The sequence below is a fragment of the Trematomus bernacchii genome, unplaced genomic scaffold, assembly GCF_902827165.1.
Source record: "Trematomus bernacchii unplaced genomic scaffold, fTreBer1.1, whole genome shotgun sequence".
Classification (NCBI taxonomy): Eukaryota; Metazoa; Chordata; class Actinopteri; order Perciformes; family Nototheniidae; genus Trematomus; species Trematomus bernacchii.
This window is the reverse complement of record NW_022987851.1, coordinates 9367361-9382169: the sequence shown is the minus strand read 5'-3', so window position 1 is coordinate 9382169 and position 14809 is coordinate 9367361. Positions and strand designations below refer to the sequence as shown.

At 40.5% G+C, this 14809-nt stretch overlaps 3 protein-coding genes across 3 annotated transcripts; all 3 read left to right on the top strand.

The window, feature by feature from the left end:
* Positions 1-56: 56 nt before the first annotated feature.
* aldoca (aldolase C, fructose-bisphosphate, a) lies at positions 57-3639 on the top strand. Its single transcript, XM_034112965.1, has 9 exons — positions 57-90; positions 712-860; positions 1012-1223; positions 1554-1608; positions 1704-1864; positions 1943-2026; positions 2156-2330; positions 2419-2618; positions 2970-3639. The coding sequence occupies exons 2-9, from the start codon at positions 749-751 to the stop codon at positions 3063-3065; spliced, it is 1095 nt and encodes a 364-aa protein (XP_033968856.1). The 5' UTR covers positions 57-90; positions 712-748; the 3' UTR covers positions 3066-3639.
* A 2531-nt stretch (positions 3640-6170) lies between these two features.
* Positions 6171-9624, top strand: srsf1a (serine and arginine rich splicing factor 1a). The gene is given in 5 exon segments (XM_034113250.1): positions 6171-6366; positions 6871-7049; positions 8976-9148; positions 9329-9458; positions 9461-9624. Coding segments are annotated over 5 exon segments (729 nt in total). The 5' UTR covers positions 6171-6178; the 3' UTR covers positions 9520-9624.
* Positions 9625-11679: 2055 nt separating this feature from the next.
* dynll2a (dynein, light chain, LC8-type 2a) lies at positions 11680-14758 on the top strand. The gene is made up of 3 exons (XM_034113251.1): positions 11680-11863; positions 12382-12538; positions 13013-14758. Exons 2-3 carry the CDS (start codon positions 12407-12409, stop codon positions 13148-13150), a joined length of 270 nt encoding a protein of 89 aa, XP_033969142.1. The 5' UTR covers positions 11680-11863; positions 12382-12406; the 3' UTR covers positions 13151-14758.
* The last annotated feature ends 51 nt before the right edge of the window (positions 14759-14809 follow it).

The window sequence follows — 14809 nt, the reverse complement described above, 5'->3', positions numbered from 1 at the left end:
TACTTGAGCTGGATACAAAATTAAGCTGACTGAGAGTCTCCGATCAATGTTCATCACACCAGAGGAAAGGACGTATTTGATTTCTGTCAGGTATGAACAGCTCATCTCTTATTTAAATGTCGGGTTATATCACTGACTTCAATGGGTACATCTGAATGTACCTGCATCAAGTATGATCTGTTAACTTGCAGCTTTAAGAGTGTTGGTGTAAACCAAAATGTAATTTGTACTTGAGAGAGAATTTAAAGCCGGTTTTATATTTTATCAACAGTGCTATCAACGTGGTTAGTAAGTTTGACGATGATGCACCAGTTTCCACTTCTTTAGCCTGTATGCTACAACAACACAGGAATGTAACACTGTAGGGATCAATTAATACTTTTTGTGGTTTTTAGTGAATGATGAGGTTTCATTTGTATGTTGGACAACTATAGGTTAAAGTTATCACTCAATTATGTATGTTATCAATCAATGATGCACTAGTTAACCCAGACAATGTTTTCTTTACCTTTTGTGAACAGCATCTATAGAAGCTGATTCTTCAGTAGGTTGTTCAGCGCTCATTGGAACCAACATGAGAAAATACCAATAGGGGCCAATATGTTGAGGGAGACAGAAGAATAGGGGCAACTAAAGGCATTTAACAAACAGCAATGGTGGGCTATATCTGTCTAATTTTGGTTGTGAATGTCTGATAAAAACAATCTTAAGGCGACTCCTACCAAAGGCTGCAGGACAATCAGTCAGGATGACACATCAGTCCCCAACGCTCTCCGAGGCGCAGAAGAGGGAGCTACATGAGACCGCTCTACGCATAGTTTCTCCAGGGAAGGGAATTCTGGCTGCAGATGAGTCCGTAGGTCTGTAGCACTTTTACTTTTTCCTAAAACGTAATTAAACATGTGTGCCATTAATGTATAAAAACAGTTATGTCACAAATAAAGGCCACCAAGTACCAAGAGTTCACAGTATGGATACTAACATCCCATGTGCACATCATGTTGGTTTCAGGCAGCATGGCTAAGCGGCTGGCTCAGGTGGGAGTGGAGAACACGGAGGAGAACCGCAGACAGTACCGGCAGATTCTCTTCAGCGCAGACGATCGAGTCAGCGGCTGCATTGGAGGAATCATCTTCTTCCATGAGACCCTGTACCAGAACTCTGATATAGGCATACCCTTCGTGAAGATGATCAGGGACAGGGGCATCCTGGTTGGCATCAAGGTGTGGCAGTTTACTATCAAATATTGAATAATCCTACCCTCCCTTGTGGTATCAAGATTGCATCTGTAATAAATATGTAAGTTTGTGGCAATTCATTCTGTACGCTGAGTAAGGGTTGTGTCTAAAACAGTAAACTTTTGCAAAACTCTTGCAAAATGTTTCGAGTTAGGCATTGACCTTCAATTGTTACGGTTATAATAGCTTGGCGGGGAGACTCATAAACGTTTTTGCCAAGTTTCGCAAGTCAATGTTTACCATCCACAAACAACCCTTATTTAGTTGTTTTTGTTTATGAGAATTTGACATCACTTCTCTAATTGTTATTCGCAGGTAGACAAGGGTGTCGTACCCCTGGCAGGAACCTTTGGAGAAACCACCACACAGGGTCAGACAAAAACTACTTTGTGCACTGCTTATTTCACTCACATCACCCGTATATTACAAAACAAACTATTAATATTTGCTACACCTCTGCCGCAGGTCTAGATGGATTGTCCGATCGCTGTGCACAATATAAAAAGGATGGAGCTGTCTTTGCAAAGTGGCGCTGTGTGCTTAAAGTCAGTGAAACTAATCCATCAACACTGGCTATCACAGAAAATGCAAATGTTCTTGCACGCTACTCCAGTATCTGCCAGCAGGTAAGTACCCAATATGATAAATAATCTCTCTATGAGATGCAACTGTATTGTTTTAACAAGATGTCAATTTTCGAGCAGCATGGCATTGTGCCCATCATTGAGCCGGAGATTTTGCCTGATGGAGATCATGACCTAAAACGCAGCCAGTACATCACTGAGAAGGTGCGTGCCTCTTTCCGTACATACTGCATGTGCATGGGTGATGTTGTTATTACTGGAGAAAGAAGTGACACAGTGAGGAGGGGGAGTACCTGTGTGTTATCTCTTTGGGAAACAATGTGTGTATTGTAGGTCCTGACTGCAGTGTACAAGGCTATGTCGGACCACCATGTGTACCTGGAAGGCACCCTCCTAAAACCCAACATGGTCACCTCTGGACACAGCTGCTCCACCAAGTACGGCCCAGAGGAGGTTGCAATGGCGACTGTCACCGCCCTGCGTCGCACTGTCCCCCCAGCAGTGACAGGTGAGCCAGAGAGAGGGCTTTACACCTATATGTTTGAGGTTTGCAAAAACCAAATGAGAGTAACATGATGTTCCTTTGTTCCCCGTAGGTGTGGCTTTTCTTTCCGGTGGTCAGAGTGAAGAAGAGGCTACTGTCCATCTCAATGCCATTAACAACTGCCCTCTGGCCAAACCCTGGATCCTATCGTTCTCTTTCGGCCGAGCACTGCAGGCGTCTGCACTGAGAGCCTGGAGGGGGCATAAAGAGAACGAGAAAGGAGCCACTGAGCAGTTCATCAAGAAAGCCGAGGTAAGTCCAGCTTATTTGCTGCAGATAAAACACATTATCTTATACGTTACACATAATTATTATTATTTTTTATTTTTTTATTTTTTTATTTGAAGAGGGAAAGTGCACATTGATGAAAACAAATAATGCTTTAAAAACGTAAACATGCCGGATTTTAGCTTTGAGCTAGTTTCCATCCGTAGTCCCTCACATACAACATTTAAGAACATGACATTTATATACATAGCAAAATAAATACATGATATGCAGAAAAAGCATGAGCAGCATATAAACATTTACCACATGGCTGTAATTACTGAATGTTTGCTTTTTTATTGCTTATTTATTATTATGTATCTTCTCTGTCCACAGGCAAACAGTCTGGCCTGTCAGGGGAAGTACACTGGTGGTGATAATAACTACACTGATGCTGGCCAGCGCAGCTATGGTTCCTGTTATGCATACTGAGTAGCATGAGTAGCCATGTTATTATTAGCATTGTGTTTTCTTTCATTACCATAACAACTATTGTGAAGTAGATAAAAGGGTTGGTTAGAAAATGTGACACTCATGATGATGTTACATGTAAACAAGTGACAGTGTGTTTTTCTGCCTTGACAAATGATGACAAACAGAACGCAGCCTTGGGTTTCTAATGCATGTATTGAATGAAGAGTGCTAGCTTTATCACTTTACATTGTGCTCTTACTGCTTTACAAGATTACCAGTATAACAAATAATGACGAAAAACGTGGCATTGTGGCTGCAGAATAATTACTACATTTCTGACATACAATTTCCCTCCTGTTCGGGGAAGTATCTTTAAGTTGTGCAAAATGTCTTTGTGTATGAGTCTGTATACTTTAGTTTTGTTAGTGAACATCCTTACACATATAATATGCCTCCGCAGTCGATATGACATTCACAATCTTCACTTCATGGAACTCAAAATGTAATGTGATTGTGTGTGTAGTTATTCTGAATAGTTCTCTCTAATTGTATAGACATTAAAGCATTCAAACAATAAAACTGTTCAGGTTCCGTGTGGGGTCGACATCTTGTTTTATTATACCATCAGCCAAATCACATGTTTCCAGTACAAGAAACAAACTAGAGAAATTAGGTATTGTATTTACCATCGATAGTTAAACTTATTTTGTCATCTCCTTCAAAGATATAGGATGCAGTCAGCTGTAGATCATCAGAGTTGTAGATCAAGCCAAAAGCAATCCTAAAGTGTTGTAATAACATCCCCAACAAGGAAGTGAAATATATGTTTCATAAAAATCTGTTTCCAATCTGTAAGTAAATATCCTACTATCTGTATGTATACAGATTACATTATTATAGTCATTATATTATATTCCTTATAACGACAGCAACAGGTCTCTATATTAATGTTGCAATATCAAGTGCTTTCATTAGTTTTATTTCCATATTGTGTTATTGTTTATGTTAATGATGTTAATGAAGAGAGTGTGATGTACACAAAATCACTTGATACATTATTGGGCGTCTATTGATTGTTAAAGTGTACTTTGGCAAGAAGGCAAGAGGGCAAAAGATGGTTCAAGGACTTAAAAGACCAATAGAAGGCCCAAGGTGGAAATAGAGAGCATGACATGACTGCTTTATGTTGTGAAAAAAGTAGGTTGCAGACACCTGCAGCCTGAAGCTCCACCTACAGTCATCAAACTGAATCTGCACTTCCGTCTCCTGAAGATTATACCAGAAACCTTTCGATCCACTTGTTGTCTTTCCCAGCAACCTTCACCACCAGTTTCCATTTTACCGCTATGTTGAGACCAGAGATACACATGTAAATATAATATTTCAGTTAACGTGAATGAATGCCTGGCCAAGCAGTTTACTTCTTCTTATTATTCTAAGAGGTATTTCTTACGTTGTGTGAAAGGCAGAGCAAACATTCATCAAGACTACACTACCTGACCTCGCCACCTCCTGCTTATCTCCCAAACTAAGATCGCCCCTCCCTCTCTCTGGCACCACAACCACTTTAGCAGATCATTGGAGGTCTGAAGAATCTAGAGACAATCCACCTGATACTTCAGGGCCTTACATTGCCAACCATGCTCCCTAAAAACAGAGAGTTTGCTCTATTACCGTGTACTTTAAGCCTTTGCTCTGTTGCTTGATATTTGTTCATTTCCGTATGCCTGCAGATATATTTTCATACTAATTATTTTATGATAAGTCACACTTATTAAGGGTTTATAGGAATGATTATATCGTTTTTAATGAATGCCTCTCACTTTCTATTTGGCCATTTTGTCTGCAGTAAGAAATGTTAAGTCATTAATTGAGGGTCTTGAGTTTAGTTGCTAGTAATTTTTTACATTTAGATTAATTATAGGCCTAAAACATTATCAATATGTATTTATCAATACAAAAATATTATCATAAATAACAATAATTTAAAATTAAGCTACAAAGCTGTGTAAAAAGTTATTTAAAATGTGCATAAAATTGATGCGTTGCTTTTATATACGGTATATATTGTATTCCCATTGTTGAAACCCAAAGTATATTTAATATTAAACTCTTCGGAATCTTTAACTTGTTAGCACACATTTCATAGAAAATACCTTGCATTTAGGGAGAATAAATAACTTGTTTGCTCCTTACCACTTTGGAAAACTTTATTCACAGGACAGTAGATTGAATAATACGTGTCTAGGCTTCCCTGAGCCAGGTCAAAACATTTACTTAAATATTGTAAGGCTATATTCAGGAGTAGGCCTATGGCTATTTATAGGCTACATTTGAATTGTTCCTATATATTTTGCCTGGGATTGAGGTAGCATCAATTTAATTGACACTTCACATTGAAGTAACATTATAAGTGTTTTATTTTTATTTTCGGCTTAACCTGGGCTTTTATAACCAACAATGAACATTTAACCCTCCTATTGTCTTCGTTCCCCCCCCCCTTACTTTGGTGTTCGCGGTCAAATTTGACCGGTCCTGTTTAAACTGCTATTACATTAACACAAAAACCATTAATCATCACCAAATTTCATTTAACACCCTTTCAAATATTATATTGCACTGCTCTGCTTTCTGCACGGACCTCACAGCTGTTCTCAGTGTAAACATCGCGTCGCAATAATATCCAGGGGATGCATGCAGAGCTGTCATTGGCTGAGATAAGTCCGGCCGTGCGTCACGACTCTTTGAAACATCACTGTTGCCGGAAATACATCCACGGAGGAGCCGTGGAGGAACCATCAGTGTATCCTCGATTATAGTTCCTCCAAAGAGCCTCCTCGATGCTCGGTCCTCGATGTGCATTTAGAGAAATTAGATGTCCTTCAACATGGCGCGCTGAAATCCATTTCCGGGCCACTACCGGAGGACTGAGCAGTCGAGGAGTCGAGGAGGGGAAATTAGAGAATTGAGAAGCCTTTATTGTCTCCCCACTAAATATCCTGCAGATTTGCAGCGGCCAGCATTGATTGTCTTCTGCACCCCGCTCGACGATTTGAAGGAGCGCTCGAAGTCTATTGCGGTGTGGCTCCGCCGACCGTTATAGTAGATCTTGCAAACAGCTAACCGTTAGCATGTCGGATGTAGTGCGAGGCCCAGCAGGGAACAACGACTGTCGGATTTATGTGGGGAATCTCCCTCCTGATATTCGAACAAAGGACGTGGAAGACGTGTTCTACAAATATGGCACAATTCGAGATATCGACCTGAAGAACCGGAGAGGGGGGCCACCTTTCGCCTTTATTGAATTTGAAGACCCCAGGTAAGAAGCTAATGGCTAGACCAGCCCCATTGTGTGGCTAACCGTGAGCTGTCACGGAGCTAGACTAATCCCTGGACTTACTACACATTGCTATGCAAGCGAAGTGTGGTCTTTGCTTTCCGAATTTGTTTTAAACGTGTTTATAAGAAGTGTAGATCATGCTCCTTTAACGAAGTCCTGCTTGTGTTTGCACTGCGTCCTTAATTGTATGTCCCTGTAACATTGGCTAGTTAACAGACACTTTACATTGTTTCTGGCTAGTAGTTGTATCAATGCACGTATAAGGTTACGCAAGTTCATTAATGTATATTGCATTGTGTTCTGATAAATAACACATAACATACATGCACTAATTGAGGCACAATTATGTGTGCACGTCTGCAAGGTGGATTAGCAAAGGTAAACCAGATCAAGCCAGTCGATAGCATGGTTGACCCCGGCTGTAAGTGCATTTCCTCAGCCCATCCTCCACGTGTTAATGTTTAAACTGTACCTCGTTCCCAGGGACGCTGATGATGCAGTTTATGGGCGTGATGGTTATGATTATGACGGCTACAGGCTGCGCGTGGAGTTCCCTCGGAGCAGCAGGGGCTCACGAGGAGCGTTTGGAGGGATCGGCGGAGCTCCCAGAGGCAGATACGGACCTCCATCAAGACGCTCTGAGTACAGGGTCATTGTTTCGGGTAAGTACTAACTTGCCAATATACATTCCTATTACATATTCATATCCATTTGCTGCTTCGTTTGGGGAATGCATCTTTCTGAAGTGCACCTTTTTTATAGTAGTGGGTGCAGTTTTAAGGTAACAAGCTTCGCAAAAAAGTTTGAGCTCCAGTTTGTGAGTTGTCTCCTAAGTTTTAAACTGTACAAGTTGTATCATGTGGATCTGATTCATGCATGCTGTAATAACCTCATAATTCGGGTAACTGACCAGATGACTTGGAAGTAATGAAGTTTGAGTAGACTGTGCTCTAACTTCAGATGAGACGACTTTATTGACTTAAAGGAGAGGTGTCATGCTTTTCCGGTTATTACCCGTCCCCTTGTGTGTTATGAAGGTTTTTATGCATGTAAACGGTGTGCAGAGTCAAAACCCTCAAGCTATAGCGAGTAAAACTCTAACACAGAAAATACCTCCCCAAAACGCCTCGTTGGAGATACGTCATTGTCCATTTGATTCTTCCGGGACAGCATGATGTCAAGCCGTACCCGGAACGAAATGGACCAATCCGTGGAGCCGTTGCGTTACGTCCGCGGAGCTGTTACGTTAAGCCCCCGCTGATTGGTCCAAATTGACCAATCCATGGACTTCCTCACACACACATCTGTGTGCAGGGAGCAGGCAGCTCAGCTGATTTCTCGTCCCTGGCTGCAGGCTGATAACAGACAGTTGGGATCGCGGCGAAATTCTCTCTGCAGACCCATTCTCACAGCGTTTATCAACCTTTTTCTTACTCAATATCAAGCCACACTTATTGTTTTTACTTCGGATGTGAGTTTGTGTGTGCTCAGGATGAGTTTGGCTGTGTTTCGCTATGTATCCTAAACAAGGAAACAACACCTCCACGGAGCTCAGCGCGATTCACAACGTCCCGACCAATCAGAGCACACTGCTCACAGGGAGGGTGGGGGCTGGAGCTTTGGGAGCTACAACGAGCCGTTAAAGGCAGGGAGTGAAATTCAGTGAATACAAGTAGTTTACAGAGATGCTGTATGAGAAACCAATGTGAGTTTTGAAAAATGCACAGTATAAATCTATTTTAGTATACCTCAACAATGGAATTATGATCAGTGGAAATGGCCATGACACCTCTCCTTTAATGCACATACAGCCTTGGTAATAGATGCACGCATGCCTAGACACACTGCATATCACTCCGCACACACAACAGTAACCTCATTACAGTATATGTGCTTGGCGATATATACTACTACTTTATGGGTGAACACTTTGTTGACAGTATTTTTTCTTCCACAGACAAATACAAAAAGACCAGTTATAGTGACAAATGTAATCAGAACAATTATATGTATTAATCTTGATGTTCCAAATTGAAAATTTGCCGGAAAGATAATGCAAAAGAATATTTATTACCTGTGCTATAAGTTAAATTGGTATTTATTTAATATATGTATATATTATTTACATGTAAATCGATGTGTTATTGCGTATATGTGTTATTATTATATATTGTCTGTAAAACTCAATTGCTTGTCTACACAGTGTCTGTCCTAGTTTCCCAAATTCCATTGTTTTGTTTTTTTAAATGTCTTGTTTTGTCAGTCCAAAATCCAAATAAAATGATATAAAATTGCAAATCACGCCACAATTTAACACACGGTACTTGGCTTTATACTATGTTATAAAAACACGTCCGACTAATCAAATGATATCTTAAAACTAAACGTATCCTGCATTTTTAACATGTTTTCTTTTAACTACAGTTGGACTTTACATTCGAATGAATTGAAATGCTGCTGCAACACTCAATCCTGCAGCGTCTGTTTCCAGAAAAAAAGTTCTGTAGTTCTAACATATGTTGACGTTCTCACAATTAACTGTCTAAAGCTGGACAGTGTGCTAACAAAGCTATGGTTGAATGTTTTAGGACTCCCTCAGAGCGGCAGCTGGCAGGACCTGAAGGACCACATGCGTGAAGCAGGCGACGTGTGCTACGCCGACGTCTTCAGAGATGGAAGTGGAGTTGTAGAGTTTGTGCGAAAAGAAGACATGACCTATGCTGTTCGAAAGCTGGACAACACCAAATTCCGCTCGCATGAGGTATGTGTACTGATTTGATCAACTGTCATGGATAATGTTTTTGTTTGCTGTGTCCAGGTGAGTACTTGTGAGGAAATGCTATATGTTCCAAGTACCTCTGGCCCTCATTTCTATCCATGGTATTTCCACCATAGGAAGGAATGTTGCCTTTTCAATGTCAAGTTCTCTTGTGTCTGCCAGGGAGAGACTGCTTACATTCGTGTGAAATTAGACGGTCCCCGCAGCCCAAGTTACGGAAGATCACGCTCCCGCAGCCGTGGCAGTCGGAGCAGGAGCCGCAGCCCCAGCCCCAGCCGCAGCAGAAGCAGTTCCCGGGCCGAGGATCCCCCCGCTACTCGCCTCAACACAGCCGCTCTCGCTCCCGTTCTTAAACCTTTCTACCACCAATGTTTTTGCTCTTTTGATGTACACCTTCTTATTTTTACCTCCTCTGAGTTTCCCCAGAAGTCAGCACTTGATTTTTTTTTTATTTCTGCTTTCCATGTCCCAATGTCCTTGTGTTTTCTCCCACCCTCTCCGGTGGCTTTGTCCTTTTGTTTTTCTCTCTCTTTCTCACCCGTCTTTCTGTCCTTTCAATATTTTTGAAAAAAATAGGAATTGTGCTGAGCTGTCATAAGCTGCACTCAATGTTTTTGCAAGTATTTAAAATTGAGTTTTGTTAAAAAATAAATAAACAACAGCCTCTCTCTCATTTGGATATGTGGGGTGGGCTTTTTCGAGCCCAATGCTTAACTGTATTTTACCCTTGTGTCTTCCTTTAGACTCTGAAGAGAAGGATTAAAGTGATTTGGATAAAACCCATTGTGGAGCACATTTCAATTGTATGGTCAGGATAGGACATCTAATTGAGGAGCAATCAGGTCGAGGCAATGGTACGCTTCATATTCCATAAATTGAACGTTTTGGTTATCATATCATGCATGTCATATTTACCAAAGCTATATGTGCTGTAATTTCTCATATATACAATTTTAAACATGCTACTCTGTCTTGTGACAGAATAAACAGTCCTAGATCAAGTGTTGTGATGTAAGTGTAACATCTTTGCTGTGAAATGTAAGAAAATCTGATGACTTCTTTGTTGCAAAAGCTTCCCACTTATAACTTTGAATGCCCTTATTGGTAAAAAAATGTTTTTTACTTCAGGGAGTGATAGTTTTTGTGCTCAGTGGCATTTTTTTTCAAAAATGAAAAAATTAGGCCCAAAATTCTTGACATTTTATTCTAACAGTCTCCCTCTGATTTTCTTCCTGGTATTTCAAGGTTTTGATTGGAGGAGTGGCTCAGTGGATCCCAATCCTTGGAGCTGGATGAGTGGATCGATTAGGAAAGGGATAGGCAAGGATGGATGCTCGGAACGGGATCAGTTTTTCCAGGATTCAAATGAGTTTGATTTCAGAACTAAATAACAGGAGTCCCAGAGCAACCTTTTTTTCTATTAGGCCCCCCAATGCCTATTTTAAGTTTTTCAGTGGTAATGGCTTTATTTTACAAGAAAACGAAACAGAGGACCAGGAAGTTGGATCAAAGGATGGAGTCGTAGATGCCTGGTATGAGGGAATACAAAATTCGGGAGGTTGGGTGGGGGTTTGTGTGGGAGTAGTTTGTATGTTTTAATTTTGCTTAATCTTGCTTTTTCTCTTAGCGTTTTCAATAAAACACTTTCAAACAAGGACCCTTTTAGTCTGTTTGTATTTGTATCAACAACTCAAATATTAATTCATGTGATCTGTCTAAATTAGTTGAATGCTATTTTTTTTCCTTAAAGTAAATTAGCCTGGTACATGGCATTTAACTAATTTCTAACCACAAAATTCCTTTTAAAGGTAGGGTAGGTACATTTGAGAAACCGGCTCGATATCACTAGAATTTGAAAATACACAACCGGAGAAAATCTGCCACTTCCTTATAGAGCCCCTCCTCCAACACATACGAACGCAAATGAGGGCACGAGATACGTTTGTGCACAGATGGAAGGCTGACAGGCAGGTTGGCCATCCAGTTATTTTAGCCGGGCCGGCTAAAATGATTGGTCGTGCTTTTTACAGTATTACGGCTTCCACAGATGAATTTTTTTTATGGATTTTTTGTCAAAGCACTTAAGATATTCATTGCTATCGGGATGTTAAGAGCATTCCATGGAATATAACAAAAAGTGTATCTCGAGCCGGTTTCTCAAACTTACCTACCCTATCTTTAAGAGTGAATTAAAAATATATTTCTAAAACTATAAAGGAGCAGGAAATAAGGCTGATTAAAAATTATACGAATTTAAACGCCACCAACACAATAGCAGTGCATATGTTTAGTATTCAAAGCTCTAGAGTCTCAGCTGTGACGACAACCGATGAAAAAGCCTTTACACACAGCCAAACGATACCTAACCACGGCCAAGGTCTCGTTTCCTTGTAGCCCACAGTCAGTGGTGTATACTGTGAATGATGCATTGTGGGATGAAATAAGATGCCGGCAGACAGGAGCTGGAGAAAAACGCTTGCAACACACGGAGGCTGCGGCTCAGCCAATGACAGGGGGCAGCATGCAGCAGAGGGGCGGGGAGCTGCTGGAGCACAGCACAGAGAGCCAACCTGCCTACATGCTTATTGTGTAAATCTTTAAAAAGCAATTAGCCGCAGCATCATCTGAACCTTCCCCCCTGGCTGGGTGAAATACATATTTTTTGGAAAGAAGTGTTTCCCTTCGCTACAACAAAAGGTGAGTTGCAGATTCTGTAATGTGAAAAATATTGACTTGCATGTCTTGATATATTTCTGTTGCGAGTTTCTCTTATGATGGTGAGCTTTCTACTGTATGCCTTGTTGTATTCCGACTGTTTAGTCATGTGGACTGTACTGGAAGGGATAGCAGCAAGCTTAGTACTGCGAGCATATCATTAATAAGATACATTCTGATACTAATGGTCTCCTGATGCAGAAGCTGCTTTTATCTGAAAGTGATTTTGCCAAGTAATTTAACTCCACCTGTATCAAGTTTCGCAGCCAATCTATGCAACTGTCAAATCATCCCTTTAGATACGAATATATAGCGTACAACACATGACCTTAAGTAAGGACTGTGAATCAGTGCACATGATAGAAAACTCTGTGCCAAACGGGCAATCTTCTGCGTATGATTGATGTTTTTGGAAGGTCCTGCTGGCTGGCCTAAACATCCTCATCACCACGTGCGGTGTTCATTTTCAGTGCAGTGATCGTGCTCCTTTTTCTCCCCAGGCAGGCGATATCATCACACACAACCATGACTGACAGAAAAGCTGTGATCAAGAACGCAGACATGTCCGAGGACATGCAGCAGGACGCGGTGGACTGTGCCACCCAGGCCATGGAGAAGTACAACATAGAGAAGGACATCGCAGCCTACATCAAGAAGGTGAGACGGACTGGCAGCATGGATGCTTACATCATTGGCACATGATGTGCAAATTCAAAGCCTTTTTTATTCTTGGATCTATTTTTGGTTAAATGGGGAGACAAGGCTCTTATGATCAGGGCCGTAGCCACTAGTTTCTTCTTTCAGATGTCACAAGTCCACAAGCCCCGCCTCCCAATCTACCAACACAACATTTTGATACCATACAGAAGAATATTTGATGTTCTCTTATTTTTCAACTTAAAATGTATCTTTACTTTATCTAGCTGCAATCAAACAGGCCATCACTATCCAAAGTGCTTCACAGATGATTGGAAAGCCATACAGTCAAACGTAACACATTTATGAATTTGAAATATAAAAGATAGAATAGACGCTGAAAAGAAATAATTGTAATCGTAGTTGTCAGTTTATCATTTTTCTTGATGCTGTAAGGGCCTGTTTCACTGATCTTCTTCTTTTGACATGTTTTAGGAGTTTGACAAGAAGTATAACCCCACCTGGCACTGCATCGTCGGGAGGAACTTCGGCAGCTACGTCACCCACGAGACAAAGCATTTTATTTACTTCTACTTGGGCCAAGTGGCCATCTTGCTCTTCAAGTCTGGCTGAGACGTTTCTGATGTTTGTTGAGGAGTTTTGCTCCCTGAACCTAAATCGGAAAGAATTAGTGGCTGATGTCTCCCATACACTAATAACGACATACCATAATGACGCAGACCCGGCCGTGCGCAATTGCATGGACTATACCCTATTTAATATGTATGTTTCAGTAAGTTTACTTTTTGATAGTTGCCATTTGAATGCAACTGAAATAGTTTTTGTTGATGCTGTTAAATTCTAGGTTGTAAAATATGTCAACGTGGCCCTTGATTGTATAATAAAGGAAAGCTGTAGAATGTAGTGGTGCATTTGCTTTCCTTCACAAATGACATTGCCAGACCCAGACTCCATCTGTCGATTTAGATGGTAAAAATAATACTGCGTGCACCGGTTTAACAATTCATTATCAACATTTAAACGTGTGATCATGAAAAGAGGTTGGTTAATGAGACTAAATAGTCTTCTAACGTGTTAATTCATGACCTTCCTTTGGTTTCAACGTGAACAACAGCATTAGATCAGTTTATGACTGATATGTTAATTATGCTGTCTGTAGATGGGAATACAACATCTTATAGTTTCATTATGGGTTTAAAATAATAATAATGTCCACTGGCTTTCAGAATTTTTTTTATGTTGCAACATCTAACATACTTTACATTTTGGAGCCAACACAAGCCAGTGCACACATTTCTAGTTTGTCAATTTCACTGTGAGGGACAATGGAGCATATAATGCTCAAAAACACAGACTTAAAGCTTGTAAGTTTGACTAATTATGCTACAGACTGGTTACCAAACTCCTACAACTCAACAATCTGCATGTTTGGAGGTTACACACCACCATTTATTTAACTGTCAGCAGACATCAGACACAAACAAAAGCTCATCTTTAATTGTTGATTATGTAGATTTTGGACTGAGCCGATGTAAAGAAGGTGATTTAGAACTTCTGCAGTCAACTGTACCAAGGCTCCCAGCAACCCTGTGTTTCAGATTGTTGTATCGTTGTGTGTGGCTCGTTGTTTTAAGTTGTATTAACCCCAATCTTTATTTTGCATTGCCAGTGTTCTGCCACACATGCAAGAAAGACGAAGCCTTTAGGAGTTCTTCTTAAAGCAATTGTGAGGAGGCGCATCCCTTATCTAGCACAACAATTTGGGTAATTTTATTTTGTTGGCATTATACGTTTGAAAGGCAATGCGTAATGTTAGGAATCTTCACGAGGGCAGATTAAAGGGGTTTAACCTCTGGCTGGATAACACCACACATTTCTCGCTGTGTGTAAATACTGAATGTTTTTATTTGCTCTCTCCCATAATCCAACAATGGGTAAATGTGTATCTCAAGTGTTGGCTTGGATTGACATTGAGGGAAGTCTTCCTAACTATTGTCAATGTAAACTGATTAAGTATTGTTTTCCTCTGGCATGTTTTTTTGCTGTGTATATGTAGGAGCCGTTCCAATGCTGTTCGATTTGCACAAAATGTGTGCCTGTCATTGCTCTCAACTGTAACTGGCTTGAGTACAATTGCACTTCATTAGAGTTATCCAGTAGGTTGCTACAGAACCAAAATCGTACAAACTCGATAAAATAAAACAATTATTGTTGACTTAATACACTGTGGCCTTTTATTTTGTCGTTGCCCCTTGCTGAAATCAATAGTTT

Excerpts from the sequence above, each read along its gene's own strand:
- dynll2a (XM_034113251.1), top strand. The coding sequence starts at position 12,407 with ATGACTGACAGAAAAGCTGTGATCAAGAACGCAGACATGTCCGAGGAC. Across the intron at positions 12,539-13,012 it reads TCGCAGCCTACATCAAGAAG|GAGTTTGACAAGAAGTATAA; the intron begins GTGAGACGGACT and ends GACATGTTTTAG.
- aldoca (XM_034112965.1), top strand. The coding sequence starts at position 749 with ATGACACATCAGTCCCCAACGCTCTCCGAGGCGCAGAAGAGGGAGCTA. Across the intron at positions 861-1,011 it reads GGCTGCAGATGAGTCCGTAG|GCAGCATGGCTAAGCGGCTG; the intron begins GTCTGTAGCACT and ends TGTTGGTTTCAG. Across the intron at positions 1,224-1,553 it reads GCATCCTGGTTGGCATCAAG|GTAGACAAGGGTGTCGTACC; the intron begins GTGTGGCAGTTT and ends TGTTATTCGCAG.